The following is a 20,813-nucleotide window of genomic DNA, read 5'->3' as shown; positions in this document are numbered from 1 at the left end:
CAAATACGTGCAATTGGGGAAATTGAGACACATAGGAGAAAGTCCTTTATGAATGAATGGCTTTATTCAACAATTGACTAAAGGAAGGCTTTCTTAAACTCCTCTGTGAGTTTTTCCGTTCGTCTCCAATTTTCATTCATTTTTTCATTAGCTTTCTGGACCAGGTAGGTCAGATACTGAAAAGCACAAAGATCTACAATTATGCTTAGTCAAAATTTAGGACAGGGTGAGTACGATGAGAACAAATTTTAACAACTCACCCCTTCTGAAACTAGTTGACTACTGTCAGAGTTGTTATCTAAGCATTTAGATGTAGGCAATGGAATTTCGAATCCAAGAGCCGATCTTATAGCAACCGTTATCCGATTATCCTTGCCGATTACCATTCCAGAATTTCGGAACCCAGATTCCGTACCAGTGTGAATCTAAATTTGAAATCACGCATATCAAATTAAGTGATGAGTAATAATACATTACGGTAACACTATCTATTCCGGGTTTTATTAATTTAGTTTTTACCAACTTCTTGGCTAGACTCAGTTGTCGACACTGTACATGCAAAATAGACGCTTCCACTTTAAAAATCACATCATGATCCTTCACAGTGGCGCATGCTTTGTTCCAAGCCTCGAGAAAGTCTTGAACTTTCACCTCATCATGAGAAACGAACAGCCACTGGCATCCCTTCTTCCGGATCTTCTTCACCACAGGGTCGACGGGTTGAGAGGAGGATGTCGGCGGTACTCCAACTTCTACGGACTCCTAAATTATGATATTCATTCATAAACATGGATTAGAGCTAATTTAGCTCAGAGGTGAGGAAAACTAGGTTGGGCTGGAACTTGTTCAAGGGTACTACCAAAATGATTTGCAAAAATGCTAAGGAGGACTTATTTGAGAAGCAAATAAACAAAACAAGTGGTTCAATCCTATATAGTTTGTTGTTGTTGGGGTATCCTCGTCAGTAGATGGTAGAGTTTGCCCACACGGGACTTTGCAGAGATTTGGTGAATTTGGTTGCCGAAATCTGTTCTCCACCTGATCACCAGCAGTGCTACACATTCACAACTTGTGAGTCGCTATTTTGAGTGGTATACATGCCATTTTTTCATTATGTAAAATTACGTACATAGCATGATCGCAGTTTCTCATTTCTTGAGCTAAAACTGGCTGCTGCTGCTGTGGCTATGTTCAGTGCTTACTAACTACATTATACTTGGTTTTGGTTGCAATTATTTAACGTTGTTGTAGAGTGGGCAATCTCTTGCTTTTCGGTTTAGTCACTACTTTTACAGCAAGTATCAAATATCACTCATCATCATCATCATCCTTCTCTTACAACACTCGCAGTATTATTATTGTTTTGCTTCTAGGCAAGCCGATATTAAGTTTAAGTAAAGTTCGTACACGAGTAAGATAAGCAAAACGACCGGAATAATATTATAGCAGGTCCTCGTTTGCAATTAATGATACCCCATTTATGCCCATTCCTACTCACTCACTCACCCACCAATAAGTGAGAGAGATCCAATCCAAGTTAGATATTTAAAGATTACCAGAAAATTTAAGAATAGAAGAACCCAGCAGCCAAAATTAGTGCACATATATACATTTAAGACGACACAGCATACAGAAGTAATACAAGAGCACTTTGGTACCTAATAAACTAAACTATATGTGATACGACAAGAAGAAAACCAAGTCAAAACTCTATACACTACATAAATACTACTGGCTGCATTTTTGCCAATTTCAAGAGCAAAACTTGACGAAAGGAAAGAAGGAAAAGGTGGAGTGCAAAAGAAAATAAACAAAATATTTTAAACTGTCGAGTGTCAATCAATTCGAACAAGGTGAAAACAAAGAACGAGATACAAAATTTTGTTGACATGAATGCTTGAGAAAATGGAAGCGTTTAGAAATAACGCTTAAAGAAAGCTTTTTTTAAATACTGAGGTGACAGACAGACAATCCATTAATTAATATTAAATATCAAGGGAGTTAAATAATGATAAACATATGAGTACTTGGTGTTTAATTTCGAAGACTTGGTGGTAAATAGACGGACTTACGTTGGTGAATAAAATGGTGCGACCGCTGCAGGTGCTCGTGGTAAATAGATCATTGGTGGAGTTAATTAGTGTGACCAAGGGCAGGATTTTGGCGTCAACACTGCCTTTTCGACTCTTGTCCTCTGAGACGTAGGCGGTGGTGGGAGGATGACCTTCATGCTCGTCGCCCGTGTCGCCACCGACGTCATCACTAGTTCCTCCTTCTGCTCCCACCACCCTTGAACAAGGTAAGCCTTGACGGCGACGGTGTTCATCGAATCTTTTATTTAGTAATTCCGCCGACTCCATCAATTTTGGTTTAATTGCAAACTAATTAGTATTTACGTGTCCAACGTCTGGTGGTGGCGTGCAGTGTGGGTGGATACGATGCTTGCTAAACTCAAAGTTATCGATCAAGTTTGGGGGCTTACTGTATTCAGTAGTTCAAAAAATGATTTATTTATTTTCTGTCCACGTCTTTTCTCTTTTTATTTTTTAACACCCACATCAATTGAATGCGTTCTTTCTACAACAAAATAATAAGCCCTCTATTTCTCAGCAGTGTTTGAGGCAGCTCCAGATTCAAGCAGAATGCTGTGCAGTCTGAGATTAGAATCGAAACAAAAAATATTGTAAATTACAGCATCCAAGCATGTAAACGCTAAATTTTTTGTGTACTTATTAAGGTTGGGTTTTATTTTGATCACTGATGAATGATAATTATTGAACCATAATGTCGTAAAATATTCATTTGCGTTTTTTTTACTAATACTATTCATAGATGTGTGTAATAACGTTTATGCATTTTTTCGCTTAAAGTAAACTTCAGATAAAAGACTTTTTGTGATGTATGTATCCATCTGCCTTTTGGTTGGGTTGAGTTCATGAATGCATGAGTTTAGAAAAGTAAACAGTTAGTCTGATTTTTATCAGGAGAAATAATTGAGTGAGGGTGCGCGTCTAGCATTGCGTTACATTGCGTTCATTTTCATATTTTCAGTGTCAAATTATACGCTTTAAACACGAATATTATAAGCCAAGCGTAGCCTTCGTATTTCAACAACCGAAGAGGGCAAGCCAACTCGCAATCACACAAGTAATTCAAAAAATGATCTGTTTGTTAGTTCTTTATCTTGAAATAAGTGGTTCAAAAAGTATGGCTACAATCAACCTCATCTTGTTTCTGTCTTTATTTGATACCTCGTATGATCTTCTTCATACGGACTTCGTGAAGAGTTGGACCTCTTTCTTTCCCTTAAAACACATAAACAACGACCAACATCAAATATAGTGGATTCATTTAACGAGTGGTCTTCTTTAGTGCTTAATAGCTTGAGAGCTCATCTTTGAATTACTTTTGCACATGGATTATAAATTGCAATGAATGAAGGGTATGGTTGTGTTGTCTGGTTGTGGGTTCACATGATATATGATGAGATGATGATACACTTTACTTTGCTCATCGTATAGTGCAATTCTAGAAGTCCAAAAATAATTTGGTCACTGTCCATCAAGATAGTTACATAAGCATAGTTTGGATAACTATATATAATTATCCAAACTAATAAGACGATTAGAATTATGAATCTTTGTGAATTGTTTGGATGAATCATTCATACGTATACTCACAAACCTAGAGTTTCGATTTGTAAAACGCCAAGAAGAAATGTCTGATTTTTGTGCCAAACAAATTGAATTTGGTGGTTGGTATGTGAAAGATGGTTGTTGTAAGCTGACTGAAGTTGGTCCAGGACAAAATTTCATATTCCAGAGAATAATAACTACTGATTACATTATCTTTAAATTTCAGATTCAAATGAACCAATAATAATTATTCTACTTCTGGATACCATTTGGCCGCTGGCCCCATTCCTTGAAGGAGGACAAATACAAGTATGGAGGATGATAATGCGAGACATATTGTCAGGGTGTATGTGGGAGCCTTGTCGCAAGAATATGAAGCGTAAGCATTTATGTCTGTTACGTTTTCAATCCTTTTCATATTTTTCTTAGGTGAGACAAAAAAGTAATTTCACCAAAGTATACATTTAGGGGGGTCCTAAAGAACTTTGGTCCGGCTGTCCAGCGGCATTTCTCAACCGAAATTTTCTGTAGAGTTAAATAAGTATGACCCTGATGATATGTGGTCTCCAACCCCTTTCAAATTGAACCTTTCAGCCAGTTTGTCCAATAAAACTGCGGAAAATTTGTAAAAACTGAATGCTCCGTTATTGAAAATATTATCGGTACAATATCTGCATTTTGTAATCTTTCGCAGTGTCGAAATCGGTTGAGAAATAACGCTTGGATTATCTTGGTAGCGAGGTAACTCGACGCGACTAAAGAAGTAATTTATTCTGAGTCACCGAGTCTCACCTGAACTTTAAATTTTTTGATTTATATACTTGTCTATAAAGTTACCCTTATTGTCATTACTAACAAATAAATAATGATACCAATTTAATAATCAGCACATTATTGAATTTACAGGTTGTCTGTGGAAGCCAGTAAGCATACAACTGCCGAAGAAATTGTCACTTGCATCGTTCAGAAATTAGGATTCAAAAGTGCTCCCGATTATGAATTGGCAGAAGTCATTGAAAACTCGACGGGTCAAGAATGTAAAGAACGACGTATTGGTCCTCACGAATCTCCTGTTGCGCTTAAATTGCTATGGCCAAAGACTGTTACAGGTATGTATATATAAGGTGTATTAATATTTTGGAACAAATGGAAATGAAATAGGAAAGATATGAAATATAAGAGGAAAAAAGTCTTTCGTCCTTATTTATATTTATTTGGTTTTTCAGCTGCAGATGTGGCACTGTTCTCTGACCTCTCTTCTTCATCAAGGAATAATCTCACTCAGACATTATCCACCATTAACAATGGGATGGAACAGTATCGATTTTGCCTCCGGGAAAAACTTTCCGACTCTGTTCTCTGGTCAGGGAATTTTGCCATGGACCCACAGATACTAAGAGACTATTTTTATCGTTTTTTGTATCAACCGGTAACGCACAATCCGATCTAATGTTAAAATCCATGCACTACAATGCCTACTCATGATGTAATTATTTTTAAAAAATTTAGAAGGACAAGGAGTATCCTGACCTTTGCGAACTACCCGACTTAAACTCTTCTACTCTTTTAAATAATTTAAAATTAAGGTTCAATGCTGGCCATATTTATTCGGTATGCATTTTATTCGCTAGTATCTCCCTAAAATCACCTCAAATTTCTCAACAAATTTAATCGGATTTTATTTTTGTTTTCAGTATGTAGGATCGATTTTAATCGCCATCAACCCCTTTAGTTGGAATTTCCAACACAATGCAGGTATGAAAATTGAGGAGTTTGTAGAGGTTATTACTTGAAACCTCTATCTATCTGTATACATATACTGATATACATAATTAAATATCTAAGGCTGTGGGATCTACAATCCAAAATACGTAAAGCTGTACCAAAATCGAAGAAGAGAGGAACTGCCTCCCCATATTTTTTCTGTCGCTGATGTAGCGTATTATTCTATGCTTAAAACTCGGCGAAATCAGGTACAAAAATACGACTACGGCACAGTAATTTTATTCACATCTACATATTTATGTGGAATTGTATTCAATATTCAACTGGAATTTTAATCTTGACAATTGTCCATATTTTCTGTCCAGTGCATCGTGATAAGTGGTGAATCCGGCAGCGGTAAGTTTTTTTCGTACTACTACATGGGTAAACTAAACTAAACTAACCTATATTTCAGGAAAGACTGAGAGCACTACGTTTTTATTACACCATCTCACGGGTAATTTGACTTACGAAATTGGTAGTAATAGTATATAGTAGTGTAAAATAGGGATTTTACATAAATACATATACTCTAATTAATTTACAGCTCTAAGTCAAAAAGGTAATTTAATTCAATTTAATTTAAAAACTCCATTTGTTTTTCGCACTACCCAACGACAGTATGTCTTCCACCTGACTCAATTCAATAATCTTTCAATTTTCAATATCTCAGGTGTCCACGGGAGTGGCGTGGAACAGACGATTGTAAGATACACAAAATTGCATCAAAATCAATCATGCATTAAAATAAATATTTTTACCACTTTTTAGCTCAGTGCTGGTCCCGTTTTAGAGGTAATAATGAAGTTTCGTTTATAATGATTCCCTCATTGATAGGATTTATAGCATTTCCTGCCTATGCAGGGTGCATGTGTACCAACTTATTTTCGATATGCTTGCTCAAATTGACATGTTTTTCAGGCGTTCGGAAATGCAAAAACTGCTCACAACAATAACTCAAGGTAATTTGTTATCATATTTTTCTAATTATGTTTATGGAACAATAACAAACGCATAATTCACTATTTGATTGTTCTAGCCGATTCGGAAAGTTTATTCAAGTTAACTACCGTGAAAATGGAATGGTACATGGGGCTTTAGTTCAAAAGTACCTTTTAGAAAAATCTCGCATATGCTCTCAAGGTAGCACAAACAAAAAAATACTGATTCCTAATCTGACCCTTAAATGTTAAGATGCTTCTCATCTTTCATAAGAGTTTGATCACTTTTGCAGTTTAACAAAAGAATATTAAAAACCTGATATTGTGACACTTTTTACTATCTTATTGCAGCCAAAAATGAAAGAAATTATCATGTATTTTACTACCGTAAGTTTTATTTAGTTCTATTATTCGCGTATTTATTAACATTTTAATTGTGATTTGTTGGAATAATGGCAAGTGAATAATTTATATATGCAGTTCTTGCTGGTGCCAATGACACCGAAAAAGAAATACTCCATTTGCTACCTCCACATAAATACCATTATCTAAATCAAGTAAGTTCCTAGTTGATATGAAAGTTGCTATCATTGTACCTTTAGTAAAAAAATTGATATAAATAATACTTCCAACACTTAAACACTTAATAGAGTGGATGCTACACTTTGGAAGGAGTGGACGAAAGTTACGAGTTTTCCAGGTTGAAACAGTCGATGGAAATGGTGGGTTTTGGTCAGGATAAGCAACGGAAACTGTTCTCAGTCCTATCGGCTGTTTTACTATTAGGTAATTATTCAAATTATGACCCAGAAATTTCGAAATATTAAATTGTAATATGCTGTAATACTTGCTGTATTGTACTTAGGCAATGTCGAATTTCTTCCGAAAAAATCTTCTTACCATCACGATGATACAGTTGTTTTGAAAAACCCGGAAGTGGTGCAACTAATTTCAGGTTTATTGCGAGTGACTGAAGAAACGGTAAGCGAGCTCATTAAACAATTGCAATTTTTAAAGATTTGCGAATTTGTTGAGCGTTTTTCGCTTTTCCACTCCCTGAGGTGGCAATACACGAACTACACCTTAAGTTGAGTGATGACAAGTTTATTAGCATATGTGGATCTCAAACTTGAAGGCGTCATTTACTTTAAATCTCTATTGTTATATCTCTATTAATCTTGAATGATATTTGCCGGCCTAAAGTAGATGCCGACATCTACTTTTATTTGGTGTATCAATATAATTAGACAGTGTGTCAATAAGATGTCTAGCCATGACAAATTCGTGAATTCATTGTCATAGTGTGTTGTCCTCTGACAAATTATTGTTTACTTTTTTACAGTTGGTTGCTGCACTTACGTCAAAGAGAGCTCGTGTTTCTGGTGAAATGCTAGTCATCAACTATAGGATGCCAGAGGCAAACGCAGCAAGAGATGCAATGGCAAAGTGTCTGTATGGCTCATTATTCGATTGGATTGTTCTTCAAGTCAACCACGCTTTATTAAGCAAAAAAGATGTCAACGGGTGTGAATATCTTGGAAAGTATTGCACTATTGGGGTACTAGATATATTTGGATTCGAGGATTTTGCAGATGCAAATAGGTAAAAAACGGTGAACCACGAGTTAATTTGCAAACTCGATTGAAATTAAGACAAGTTGTAAATATATTAACATTTTGTCGTTTATTTCCTGCAGTTTTGAACAGTGGTGCATAAACTATGCTAATGAGCAATTGCAGTACTACTTTAATCAGCATGTCTTTAAATATGAACAATTGGAGTACAAAAATGAAGGTAATTAGAAAATCAAGTTCCACGCTCACTCTCGCTTTCTATATTTTAATAATAGTGGATAATTGTTAATATTTCTATAAATTTACAGAAATATTATGGACTGATATAGAATGTGAGTATAAATAATTGTAACTTTTCATAATACTCTTATGCAAAACTCTCATAATATCATTATATTTATATACTCTTTATCTGGATGAATACAAAATAACCAATGCATGTCTCCTTTGTGCAGTTATGGATAATGCCCCGTGTCTAAGTTTATTTGAATCGAGGCCTAATGGTCTCATTTGTATTCTGGATGATCAATGCAGGTATCGTCGCAGTATATAGATATATGTTTTTTAGTTTTATATAGTTTCCAGTGACCATAATAGCATCATATGACAAACGTTATTGGCGATTTACAGTTTTCCCGGAGCAACAAACGAAACCCTGCTTCAAAAATTTAATTCGATACATAAGGACAACGAATTTTATGAGAAACCTCAACGAAGGGAGGCTGCATTTATCATAAAACACTATGCTGGTAAGCATGATTTATAATATAATTTTCAGTATGTATGGTATATGGAGTCTTGTCAAGATTTGTGTTTGAAACTACCCAGTTGGGGACAGCTAAGGCAAGTTTTTTTTATAAACTGCAGTATCAATCTATAAGTTGGCATAATGATGCATAATACCCTAGATTTTTTAAGTAGGACATTATTCATTAATTTTTCAATAATAAATCAAATATATACTTATGATTATTATTATTTTATAGGAAAAGTAAAGTATCAGGTAAGCACAATAATGTAGTCCTTAAAAATAATGATTTGGTCAGTGTTTATTGTATAAATACTTATAATTTTTTATTATATTAGATTGGAGATTTTCGGGAGAAGAACATGGACGGTGGTGAAGTGTCTCATTTAAGTGGTAATGCAAAAACTCCAACTCTACATAAATCAGCTAATTAGTATATGCATGCATACGTATGTATAATGACCCCAATGCATATCTGAGGGAACAGTAGGAAGGGGTGGGAGGGGCAATGTGTGCTATTGCAATTGCAGTAGAAATGAAATGCCGATGAAAATCGATGGCGTTTGTAAAGTTGGAATGTGGTTGATTTTTGTTTCGTTCCTTCTGATAATACAGTTGGACAGTAAATAATGTTATCACAAGGTTTGAACCAGGGGTTCTCTTTACGACGACGATGACACGATTTGAGATACTTTGCAGGATACACGATAATCTAAACTTAATTAATTAATTAATTACTATCGTAGGAATGCGACACGACATTGTCAGTGTACTTAAGAGCAGTAGTATGGCATTTGTTCGAGAGCTTGTTGGAATTGATCCGGTAGCTGTGTTTCGGTGGGCAATCGTTCGTGCTTTTTTTCGGGCGTACTTTGCGTTTAATGAAGCTGGAAATCGACAAAGGGTTCTCAGAGGCAAGTTTTGTTTTTCATGTGTGATTATTTCTTGAATATATTTTATAATTTCAAATTTGTTTCCTTCTTTTATTCAGCCAAGAGTACATTAAATCGAGCATTATCAACCCCTGGACGCCGAAGATCATCAAATGACCAATTAATTAAGTAAGTGATTATGTTTTGGTTTTTCTTTAAGGTTACAAATTCTGTATAATCTAATATAATAAAAATAATAATGCCTACTAAAAACAAGTAATGTAGGTAATAAGTACCTGTAACGATAATAATTGTTGTTGTAATGTGGGTTGCGATAATATTTTAACACTGATACAAATAGTAGATTTTGAAATGTAGAAACTTACAATGGTTACAATTCAAATAATTAATTTTAGCCTGCTTGTGACAATTTCTTCTGTAAATTTGCGTGTAAATCGGATCGCGTAAGTAAACATAACAGAATCTGATGGATATACGTTTTTGTTTGTTTCATTATGATATTTTAACATCTTAAAACCATTTATGTTTATATCCTTCATTTAGTAGCAGAATAGTTTTGATTTGAAACAATCGATAGCTATGTTGTACAATTTGTCATTGTTTTTTAAGATTTTCTTGTGCGTAAATCTAGTGTCTTTTCTAATTTTAGTGTGGTTTAAATTTCCAGGAAGAACAGATCTTTTCGCCCTCAGCAATTTCTTGCCAGAGGAATTAAGAATTTGCACAGCGTAAAAAACCTAGCTAGTCAAACTGCAACAATCGGAATCTCCAATAAGAGCTACAACCCTAGAAAGCAACCAGTTTCTGTGTCACAACAATTTCAGCAATCTCTCAACAGTCTCATGATTACTCTCAATCAAGCCAATCCATTTTTTATTCGGTGCATAAAATCGAACTCTGAAAAGGTTAGCTTATTATTTTCATTCCCCGTTCTAACTTAAATTCTTATTTTAATCTGGTGTTATGATTTGAATGATTGATTTGCTTAATTAATTTTTAGAGTCCAAACGTGTTTGATGGTAAGAAAAAGCATACATATAACCACTCCAATTCATTGCTGTTCGTTATTTATTAATTGTATATTTTGTTTGAATTGTGAAGATGAAACAGTTCAGCGACAATTACGCTACACGGGCATGTTAGAAACAGTACGAATTCGTCAGGCCGGTTACAACGTTCGATTAACATTCGAAGAATTTGTTAATTTGTACCGAATACTGTTACCCACTGGTCTTCAAAGGTAATTCAAATTTTAAAATGCTGTATTGTATTTCTTATTTTATGATTAGAAATTATTTAATTGGCACATTTCTGTTTTAGTGGGAGAAACGAGATTGTCGAATTTTTGAACTCGTTGCGTTTGAATCATGTAAACTATCAGTTGGGGAAAACAAAAATATTCTTTCGAGAATCTGAAAAAATTAAATTGGATTATTTCCTCCATCAACAAATTATGGGCAGCATTGTGAAAATACAACGGTAGGTGATTTAAAGATTATTTACAGCCAATTTTCACCTGATATAAAAATTTATTTATTAATTAAACCCGCAGCTGGTACCGGGTTTCCCTAGAACGCCGTCAGTTTCTTCGGATTCAAGCTGCGGTTTTAAAAATTCAGGTATTTAATTTTCACAAAAAAGTCTTTTATAGACACATTATTAGTCTGAAACTATGTAATAGTAGTCTCAAGGGCTTTTTATAAACTCTTTTAATAAAACATTTATGTGCACGTATATATTTACAGAGTTATGTCCGAATGTTCCTTGCTCAACGGCTTGCTGCCAACTTGCGCATGAGAAATCTTGCTGCGACTTACATTCAAAAAATATGGAGGGGTTATAATACTCGCATTTGGTATCAGAACTTGAAGCAAAGCTGTATAGAGTTTCAAGCTCGAGGTACTATTTCTATTTTTACTATGATTAATAAATAATATGCAAGTAAATGATTATTATTATGGCTACTTTACTGATAATCTTTTTTTTATATTCTAGTTCGTGGAAATATTCTCAGGCAGAAATATCAACATCTCTTAGAAAAACACAAGGAGTTGCAGAAACAAAGAGATGTAATATTCATTTAACTTTAATCAGTAATAATTAATTTGTATTTTGCATACATGAAAAATTATTCCTTGTTGTATATTGTAGAAAATCCAAGCTTCCGGTTTGAGGGTAGATGAAGGTGACTTTGGATCAGGACAATCAACAGACTATGCATCGTTGTCGAAAGACTCCAGTCAAGAAGAGCTTGAAAATCATTCCAGATTTCCAGAGTCTGAAGAGTGAGTGAAACCAATACATATGTATTATAATTGCTTTTAATTATTCTGCTTATAAATAACTTTATATAGTTTTGCCAACTTCATCTTACTATTATTTTGTTTTTGACCTGTACAAATACTTTTAGAAGTAGCGGGGTTCATGAAGAGAGTGATGATGTGGAGTCAGCGTTTGTAAAATACGGTGGTCGAGATGATAATACTCAAAGGTCACGGGGCCAGTCAACGTCTGTAGCCTCACGGTCCGAGATGTACTCCAGTTCAAATGTGCTGCCAGCCTCAATGTACGACTAGAAATTGAACGCAAATTAAAAATATCGACTTTTAAGTTTTACCACAAAAAAATGCAATGGAATCTATAATGAATCTATGAATAATATTGCAGTAATCCAGATGAAACTCCCGTCGTAAAGGAAAGAAGCCGTAAAAAAATGTCACTGCAGTCTAGGAAAGAGAAATGTGTAGGTATGGGCCAAGATGTGGAAGAAGAATTTCTCCGAGGTCAGCAAGAACAAGGAATGGGTACGTTTATTTTATCGTCAGCATTATAATTGACAATTACGTGTCGCATGAATATCGTCTACAGTTTGTTAATATCATGTCTAGACACAAATGGTACAATTTGGGATGATAAAAATGTTCAAGATCGACAACTCGTCACAAATCCATTTCAAAAAGCCACGAAACATTTAAAAACATTAATAGGTAAATATTTATTTTTGTAGCTAATTATACAAATTTTAATCACGACATTTTCATATCCAGGAACCAATAATAAAGTGAAGCAGGATAAACATGAAGCAGGTATAGTTATTTAATAGTTATTTATACAAATATATTAATATATATATAATTTAATTAATATAATATATATTAATATATATTATATATTAATATATAATATTTATATAAATATGTGTTTTTTGAATTTTTTAAACTTTTCAGTTCTGCTGGATAGCGAAAGTGGAGATGATAGCGAATATTCACACAAATCAGATTACAAGTTTAGCAGGGATTCCTCGAAATTTAGTGATCATTCAGTTTTCGCCGGTCTTTCAACTAATAAGCAACATACTACTAAAGCTGGCGAGGAATCCTCATCAAGTCTCAGTTCTAGTGTGCTTCTGAATAAAAACATTACGAATGTTGATGTCAGGCGAAAATATCAATCCGAAGACAATTTTAGAGGAAGTATGTCCAGCTATTCCAGTGAGGATAAAGTGTCTAGACCTGTTCAGGGTGACAAGTCTTTTGAACCAGTAAAGCCTCGTCGTGGGATTGGCTTCTTGACAAGTTCTAGTTCTTCAGAAGTTTCTTCTAGTCGTACCTTAAGTTCAACTAATCAGGTTGGCTTACACAGAATCAAGCCAAAAATAAAACGAACTGAAGCTTCAAGAGTGTCATCAGTTGACACGATAATGGGATCCTCAAGGAATTCAAAGACATCTTTAAGTGCAAAGTAAATATTACTTTCCAATTAATATTAATTATGATTAGGGATAATACTTAAGTGTGCTGATAATGACGTTTTTTGTTACTTTTTGTAATAAATAGTATATCATCATCGGACATTGCCCAGTCATCCGTTGACTCAAGTAAAGCTGGTAGAACAATGTCAATTCCAAACCTAGACAGTAGCCGGGAAGTAAGACGAACGCGATCTGTATCAGAGACGAGACCTCCGGTTGTATCCAGAGATGTGGTGGTTAACCCATGCCCATCTCCATATGATAACGAATACGCTGGGAGTGCTAAAACGTCAAATTCTTCTATAACTACTCGAAATAGTCATAATTTGGAAAAGGTTACCAAATACCATCGGGGAGATAGTTGTGCTTCATGCAAAAAGACGATGCATGCCTTTTTCAATCCTGGTGTGAGATGTATCCAGTGTCAACTCATGTTTCATTCCAAATGTGTGCAAAATGAACTGGCCAACGCATTCCCTTGCTCCAACAGTACAAAAAGTCTTGACGTAAACGATGATTTGTTTACCATTGAAAAGAGTCCGAGCACAATGGGAAGAAGGAAAGGAAGAAAACAAAATAAAAACATAGTGGAAAAACCTGGAAAATTTAACTTCAGAATGACTGGCACTTCAGAATTTACGGATCGAACAGATCAGATAATTTCTGGAGTCAGAGAGTTGCAATTAATGCAAGAATTTATTTCCAAAAAGGTAAGATTGGGCTCACACAAGCACTAACAAAAGTGGATATGCATATTATATTCACACTTCACCTATGTATTTTTACATGTTGTATTTACTTGACAGATCTATTTGGTAAAGAACAGAGAAGGAGAAAAAGAAAATGCTGTAGACAGGTAACATGTTGTTTTACCAAGTGGGTGGAACTGTGTTAAAAACCGTTTATAATTGCAGAGTATTTCAACAAGCTTTGAAGGAATTTTTGGTAAAATATTTACGAACTTATGAGTGGTTTAATAATGGAACTTAATGAGGAACGTAGTTAATATGCATTTTTTTTTCAAGGAAAATTTGGTATCAACATTTAGTGTCGCCTGCAAACAAGGGGATGGAAAGCCACTTAACATTAGATACAAAGATCTGATTGCCAACTTTGCAAGCATGTAAATATTTATATCTTTGATCAAGTTAGTATTATTAAGCACAACTAAGTAAATTGCGTTGCTGACACAGAATGGAAACCGTATGCAAACACGAAGGAACTGGAGATGATTTTCCTACCACAATGGGTGTTAACGCATTCAGGTTAGTGAGCAGTGAAATTTCATGAAATTATAGTTTATGAGAACTTGAGATTAACCATATGAAATGCTTCAGAGGTTTCTTGAATGAATTCATGAATTCTTCACGAGAAGAAAAGCAAAAACCTTCAAAGACCAGAAAAACTGGGAGGAAGGAAAAAGGAGGTAAAAGGCAACGCCTTGAAGAGAGTATCACGCATTTGGGACATTCTTTCGTTACTACAGTCATAAACATCCCTACCGTTTGCGAAGTTTGTTCCTCATTTATAATGTGGTACATTTATACTTATTTATACTATATTTATACTATATTTTTATACTGTATTATATTTTATATTATATTTATACTCATTTATAGGCCAATAGAGAGAGGAGTCGTCTGTCAACGTAGGTTTTAAGTTTTAATTTGATTCAATATTAATATAAAAGTGTGATTCAGCCCAGAAATTGTTAGGTGGGTAATGATTCATGTTATGTAAAATTTTAGGATGCAAGTTGGCTTGTCATAAGAAATGTCACCCAAAAATAGCGACGGACTGTATCGAGGGATTTCGAAATAATAGCTCTGGGGGAGCTGCAGATGGAGCTATTTTTGGTGTTTCTTTAAACTCACTTGTGCCCGATGGAGAAGGAATTCCGGTCGTAGTTGAGAGACTGGTCACTGCAATTGAATTTTACGGGTTAAGGTTGGAGGGCCTGTACCGGAAGTCAGGTAAATGAATATACATACATTGCTCCAGTTGTATTGAAGCCAAGCTATCTTATTGTATTAATGTTTGTTGAATAGGTGTGAGCTCCAAAGTAAAAGAATTGAAGGTGGACATAGAAGAAGGAAAAGCGATAGACTGGGAGCTTTACCCTGTCCATGTGTTGACATCTGTATTCAAAAGGTAAGAATAGGATCATATTTTTATTAAAATAAATCCACAAGAGTTAGATATTCATAAAAAAATTAGGCTTATAATTATATTGCGAATTGAAAACTAATAGATTTTTTTGTTTCATAGCTTCCTCAGAGGTCAGTATGGAAATGATGGAATAATTAAACTCTAACTCTATTCTTATTTAAATGTATAGTTAATATTACAAATGGTTAAAATATATTTTGTTTGAAATAGAACTACCAGAGCCGTTATTAACATTTGAGCTTTATGAGGAATTTCTACGCGCTGCTGATCTGAGCCAACAAGAGGATCGAGTAGTTACAATTTTTGCTCTATTAAAAAAGTTGCCAAAGTGTAACTTTGTAAGTCCATATTGTACAGCCTATATAAAATCGCTATGTACTGAAGTTGCAATTTGTTTGCAGGATCTGATGGAACGATTAGTATTTCACTTGGCCCGGTAAGTTTTACACAGATAATCATTGCGTGACCGGTTGACATTCCTTAGCTTAAATTAATATTTACATTCAATTTGTGTAGTGTCGCATTATACGAAGACAAAAACCGAATGAACGCCAACTCTCTTGCCATTGTGTTCGCACCCTGCATTTTGCGAACGAATCAAGCACGTCAAGTTCAAGAGTCCTTAAATGATATTGCTCGTCAAACCATGTGCATTGAAACTATAATTCTCTCTCAATTGAAGAAAGTCAAAGAAACTCTCAATAATATCGAAACTTTGGATTCTGCTGCCTATTCGTTTGCTACTCGTCTTAACTCTATTCGATCTTCCAAGGTTTGTTGTACTATTTATTATTATTGTTCACTAGTTTTTCTTTTTTATTTGTAGCTTTTTATATCCCAAGGTTTTTGCACTGGGAGTTAATTTTACACCAAGTGGTGCCAGTTTAATAGAATTTTTAAATTGCTTAAAAAAATCCGGGCTTTGGAAAATTCGGGAAATTTAGCCTAATTTTTAAAAGCGAAAATGTCAAATGCCAGAAGTGAAAATATGTTGTTGGGTAAATATGCGTGGGTAGAATTATGCACAGTTTTTACTCCACAACTCAAAATCTAACCACATTGACCCTGGTTTCGGTGATTCTGGACTAAAATTTCATGCATACGTATGCTTATTATTGTTGAAACTTTATATGGCTATAGTTTAAAATTACGGAAAAGTTTAAAACAAAATTAATGTAATGAATGAACTGTGTATGATTCCATCACATATTTTCACTCTTGTCAAAAAGTTAAAAATTAAGTGACAATTTTTTGAATTTCCCAAGTCTGGATTGATTAAATATTTTAAAAATTCGATTAAACTAATACCACATGTAGCAACATCAAATTAACCTCCCTATAAGTGCAAAAACCTTGATTTGTAATGCAGTGGTAATAACCTTTTTTATATGTACTTTCAGATGAAATCGTCGGTAACAACTAGCACGACGAAAGCTGTTAAAGGAAGCTCAGGCTCACTCAGTACCGAAGGTAGCGTTGATGTAAAATCTGTCAACGAGTCATCGACCCCCGAGTCAATGAGCGCTGAAGAAGAAGAAGAGTATCTCACCCGGCACATTAAAAACTTGCAAGATGTAAGTTTACTTATAGAATATTTACCTTATACATAATATCTAAACCAATACACGTTATATTTTATTTTAAATGTTAGGAAAAAGCCATTTTAACGTCAGTGTTACCCACCCTATCACGAACACCATCCTCTGAAAACTCTACGGACCAAGAAGGGGATAGCCCAGGAGGAAGCATTGACGATTTGCGAAGAGACTTAGGCCCCTCTCCTTCACCCAGACAAATGCGGGCTCACTCATTGCAGTATTCTCGATATGATCCAATATCTGAATCATCATTCAGACTTCCAGGTGCGTATATTCTTATTAATAATAATTGTACAATTGCAAATATATTGACGCTACCAATATGTAGCCAACATGGAAAATAAAGCCTGGCCTGTTAAATTTCTAGGCTCCTCTGTATTACCAAGTTTGCACAAGAATAGAGGGCCTAACAGGAAGCCACCCACTCGATTTGTACGTAATATTTCTTCTGTTGATTTTGGAGAGGAAGAAGATGATGCCGATCCAACGACTTCACAGGATGATGAAGATAAGAGTGTTGTGTCAGTTAATCCGTCAAATAATGACGAAGAAGCCATCATGGTATGACTTTAGTACGTAACATGTCGGACATTTAGAGGTACTTGCACATTGCACGAGATATATTCAACTCAGTATTGCATTCGTAATGGTAACGTTATAATAATAAAGACACATGCCAAATTGCATGATATGCAATAGAATATTTAATTAAATACTTGTGTACGAGCACAAGATATTTATCGATATATTCATAAGTACCGATAAATACCGATATATGTATGTAAAATTGATTTACATATAACTGTTCAGTAATTTTTAATTGAGATTGACACTATATTGACATTTATTAGAGATATGGAATATGGATATGAAAGGTTCATGTCGTTTGATATATTCCGCATTATTTTTTTCTGTCATCCACAATCATCATAATACTCGGTAATTTTAGTATTATATTCCGTACGAAAGTAATTGACAATCTAACATGTGCGATACGAAAGATTATTATTCATACTACATACCGATGTAAATTAGTCACAAGCTAGCTGTTATTAAACGAATGTATGTATAGAAATACGAACCTCAAGTCCAAAATTTTTAATTTTTATCATAAAATTAAAAAAATAACAACATAGGTGATATATGACATAACAGGGAAACGTCCCATTGTTGCATTTCAGAGTTTATAATTATGGTTAACTATATTTAAAGTTCTTAATGTTCCCTGTTTAGATGTATGTACCTCTTGAAATAATGTGCCAAACGCTCCAGTAACTTGTAACCTTTTAAAGAGCTTCGCACCAACGAGATCGCGAGGATGCGTATGTTTGACTTGACTTTGTAATGGTGGACTGACTATATAACATTCTAGTAATGATAACTTTGGCATCAAGTCAAATTTCGCTGTAATTAACAAGTTTTTTTTTACTTTGCACGTAATACGTATCACAAATTCTGTTGATCTCTTCGTTTAAAAATTGTACTTTTTTAATAGCTTATGTATATTAAAATCTCACATCTTGTATTAACATACATTTTACTCTAAATGTCGTAAATTCCATTCCGTTTTACAATATGCATAGCTTCACTTGTTCAAATTACTATACTCTGTATTTTGTAATGTTTTGACAATTACACATTCCTTGAATTATATTATTATTATTTATATACAAAAAATGTGTACCTAAAACTAAAAGATACACAGCCAACAGTGCCTTCTGAAGTTCTAAATAATACAATCATGAGATATTATTATCATTAATGTTATTATATGTGTTGTTGTTCCCGTAATATAATCTAATATTGTGTGAACCGTACGTCAAGCTGGATCAACAAGTATTTTTCTTGTCATTCAAATTTTATCACTTTCATTCATATTTGTATTGCATCAAATATATACACAAGTATATATACAAACGCATGAATCACCTTAAATATAGTTACAAAATATCTATAATGTGATGCTAAAATATTGTATCACATGTTAACGAACTGATTGATATCCACCTTCGATTCCATTCTTGGACATCACAATCTGCCACAATTGATACTTTCTTGCTCGAAAACACGCTGCTGAAATTGTGAGGTACTGCAATAGAGAGAACAAACAAATATTATTGCTCAAAACGCCATGGCATGTATATGTAAATATGTAAATGACATTTGGTTTCATTACATAGATCCACATCCTATAAAACTTCTCGTCGACTTTCTTTCCCATCGAAAGTTGTTCCCAATTGTTTTCGAAATTCTTTTTCCACTCTCGTAGCGTTAAAGAGTAATCGTGTCCCATGTTGTGCCAATCCTGTTCATTATTATGCATACGATTAAGATGTGTGTATTATACCAAACCCTGTTACAATGTGACCATCATTTTTACCTCGAGTATAAACAGGCCATCGGTGGCTTTGGGGATGTCGGTGTGATAAGGAAGTACTGCATTTCTAAAAATGTACCTAGTAAATGCACCCAAGTAATTAATTAGACGAATTAATAAACTTTGCACTAGGCTGATTAAATAATTAGCAATTCGAGTGTTAGATAATTTACTTGTGGAACCAAGGTTCGGTGAGAGGAACGTTATTGTGCGATACGCCAATGGTATGCAATAGTAAGATCCCGTCATCTTTCAAACATCGATTTGTCATCTCAAAAAAGGTCGGATAATTCTGCGGGCCAACGTGTTCAAACATGCCTAGTTTTTTAAAAAGAAAACGCGAAATATAAGTTTATATTTTCGATGGAAATTTGATCTGATTTTTTATGAAGGCCACGTGTTAGAACATACATACCTACGGACACGATGCGGTCGAATTTTTCCTGGATGTCCCTATAATCCTGCACCACTATTTCAACGTTTAATCCTTCACACCGCTCTCTCGCCAGTTTCGCTTGCTCAATAGAAATAGTGCAACCGACTACTGAAACCCCAAAATTTTCTGCAAGATATTTCGCAAGTCCTCCCCACCCACACCCAATGTCGAGCACGGTCATTCCAGGCTTGAGCTTCAATTTCTCCCCAATGAGATTCAGCTTGGCAAGTTGTGCTTGCTCAAGATTGGTGGCGTCCTTCCAGTATCCGCACGAGTATTGCATGGTGGGGTCCAACATGCATTCGAAAAGTTCATTCCCAAGATTGTAATGCTGTTCCCCTACTTCGAAAGACTTTTTTTGGGTTTGCAGGTTTATGGCTTGCAGCAACATGTAGTTTGTAATTTTATTAACCGGTCCGAGGTACTCCTTTGCGAGATCGTGTTTCAAGCCTTGGTATGCAAATTCTTCCAAATCTTCTACATCCCAAATTTTCTCCATGTACCCTTCGCCTAGTCCGAGCAACGCGTTAGACACCACACGAGTGTAGAATTCCTTCTTGTCATTAATTTTTGGGTCGTACCTCTTTGGGCCATCCAAAACAATTCCTGCCTTTTTGAAAATCTTATTCAAATGTTGCTCAACGAAATCTTCAGCGTATTCAATTAGCAACCACTCCAAGTATTTATAGACTCTTATGCTGAATACTATCACACGGTAAACTACGTCCCTGATAAGATCCATTTTAGGTGCAAATTGTTGGTAGACCCCAAGGAGCACGATAAATGTCTTGCCTATTTGTTCAGTAAAGAGAAGAAGACTCAAAGTTTGCTGTTGTTCGGCTGACTGCTGCAACACGAATAACTCATTGTTGTCGCGGTGTTTTAAAGATAACCATGACACGGCTACTGCTAAGGTTTGGGAGGAAA

General features: G+C 34.8%; 3 protein-coding genes across 5 annotated transcripts; 1 reads left to right on the top strand and 2 right to left on the bottom strand.

Moving 5' to 3' along the window:
• Positions 1-42: 42 nt before the first annotated feature.
• On the bottom strand, positions 43-2,853 carry LOC110863575 (tRNA wybutosine-synthesizing protein 3 homolog). 2 transcript variants are annotated; one of them, XM_022112921.2, is made up of 4 exons: positions 2,073-2,853; positions 520-762; positions 261-425; positions 43-193 (listed from the first exon to the last, which is right to left on the bottom strand). In XM_022112921.2, the coding sequence occupies exons 1-4, from the start codon at positions 2,358-2,360 to the stop codon at positions 170-172; spliced, it is 720 nt and encodes a 239-aa protein (XP_021968613.1). In that variant the 5' UTR covers positions 2,361-2,853; the 3' UTR covers positions 43-169. The 2 variants fall into 2 exon arrangements, with proteins under 2 accessions (XP_021968613.1, XP_021968612.1); XM_022112920.2 differs by having other exon boundaries at positions 43-176; positions 2,073-2,848.
• Positions 2,161-18,890, top strand: LOC110863572 (unconventional myosin-IXAa). 2 transcript variants are annotated; one of them, XM_035850632.1, is made up of 57 exons: positions 2,161-2,299; positions 3,862-4,014; positions 4,542-4,744; positions 4,862-5,064; positions 5,145-5,246; positions 5,330-5,390; positions 5,481-5,608; positions 5,726-5,756; positions 5,815-5,856; positions 5,947-5,961; positions 6,073-6,104; positions 6,171-6,194; positions 6,321-6,361; positions 6,439-6,542; positions 6,692-6,727; positions 6,821-6,897; positions 6,991-7,126; positions 7,206-7,321; positions 7,683-7,942; positions 8,037-8,134; positions 8,223-8,246; positions 8,370-8,448; positions 8,545-8,663; positions 8,901-8,917; positions 9,001-9,055; positions 9,409-9,576; positions 9,654-9,723; positions 9,951-9,998; positions 10,223-10,460; positions 10,556-10,574; positions 10,657-10,795; positions 10,876-11,034; positions 11,108-11,174; positions 11,301-11,454; positions 11,551-11,624; positions 11,707-11,840; positions 11,966-12,121; positions 12,223-12,359; positions 12,444-12,542; positions 12,603-12,641; positions 12,783-13,296; positions 13,392-14,016; positions 14,113-14,162; positions 14,221-14,251; positions 14,332-14,429; positions 14,500-14,571; positions 14,644-14,841; positions 14,926-14,954; positions 15,055-15,279; positions 15,355-15,457; positions 15,575-15,585; positions 15,686-15,813; positions 15,877-15,911; positions 15,992-16,247; positions 16,876-17,049; positions 17,127-17,337; positions 17,441-18,890. In XM_035850632.1, the coding sequence occupies exons 2-57, from the start codon at positions 3,947-3,949 to the stop codon at positions 17,638-17,640; spliced, it is 6,732 nt and encodes a 2,243-aa protein (XP_035706525.1). In that variant the 5' UTR covers positions 2,161-2,299; positions 3,862-3,946; the 3' UTR covers positions 17,641-18,890. The 2 variants fall into 2 exon arrangements, with proteins under 2 accessions (XP_035706525.1, XP_021968609.1); XM_022112917.2 differs by lacking the exon at positions 9,951-9,998.
• LOC110863573 (cyclopropane-fatty-acyl-phospholipid synthase) lies at positions 18,544-20,740 on the bottom strand. Its single transcript, XM_022112918.2, has 5 exons — positions 19,866-20,740; positions 19,624-19,768; positions 19,454-19,529; positions 19,250-19,378; positions 18,544-19,162 (listed from the first exon to the last, which is right to left on the bottom strand). Exons 1-5 carry the CDS (start codon positions 20,626-20,628, stop codon positions 19,058-19,060), a joined length of 1,218 nt encoding a protein of 405 aa, XP_021968610.1. The 5' UTR covers positions 20,629-20,740; the 3' UTR covers positions 18,544-19,057.
• Between the last annotated feature and the right edge of the window lie 73 nt (positions 20,741-20,813).

The sequence above is a fragment of the Folsomia candida genome, unplaced genomic scaffold (genome assembly GCF_002217175.1).
Source record: "Folsomia candida strain VU population unplaced genomic scaffold, ASM221717v1 Fcan01_Sc001, whole genome shotgun sequence".
In the NCBI taxonomy this organism is placed as follows: Eukaryota; Metazoa; Arthropoda; class Collembola; order Entomobryomorpha; family Isotomidae; genus Folsomia; species Folsomia candida.
The sequence above is the reverse complement of the archived record's forward strand: the minus strand, read 5'-3'. Positions and strand labels throughout refer to the sequence as shown.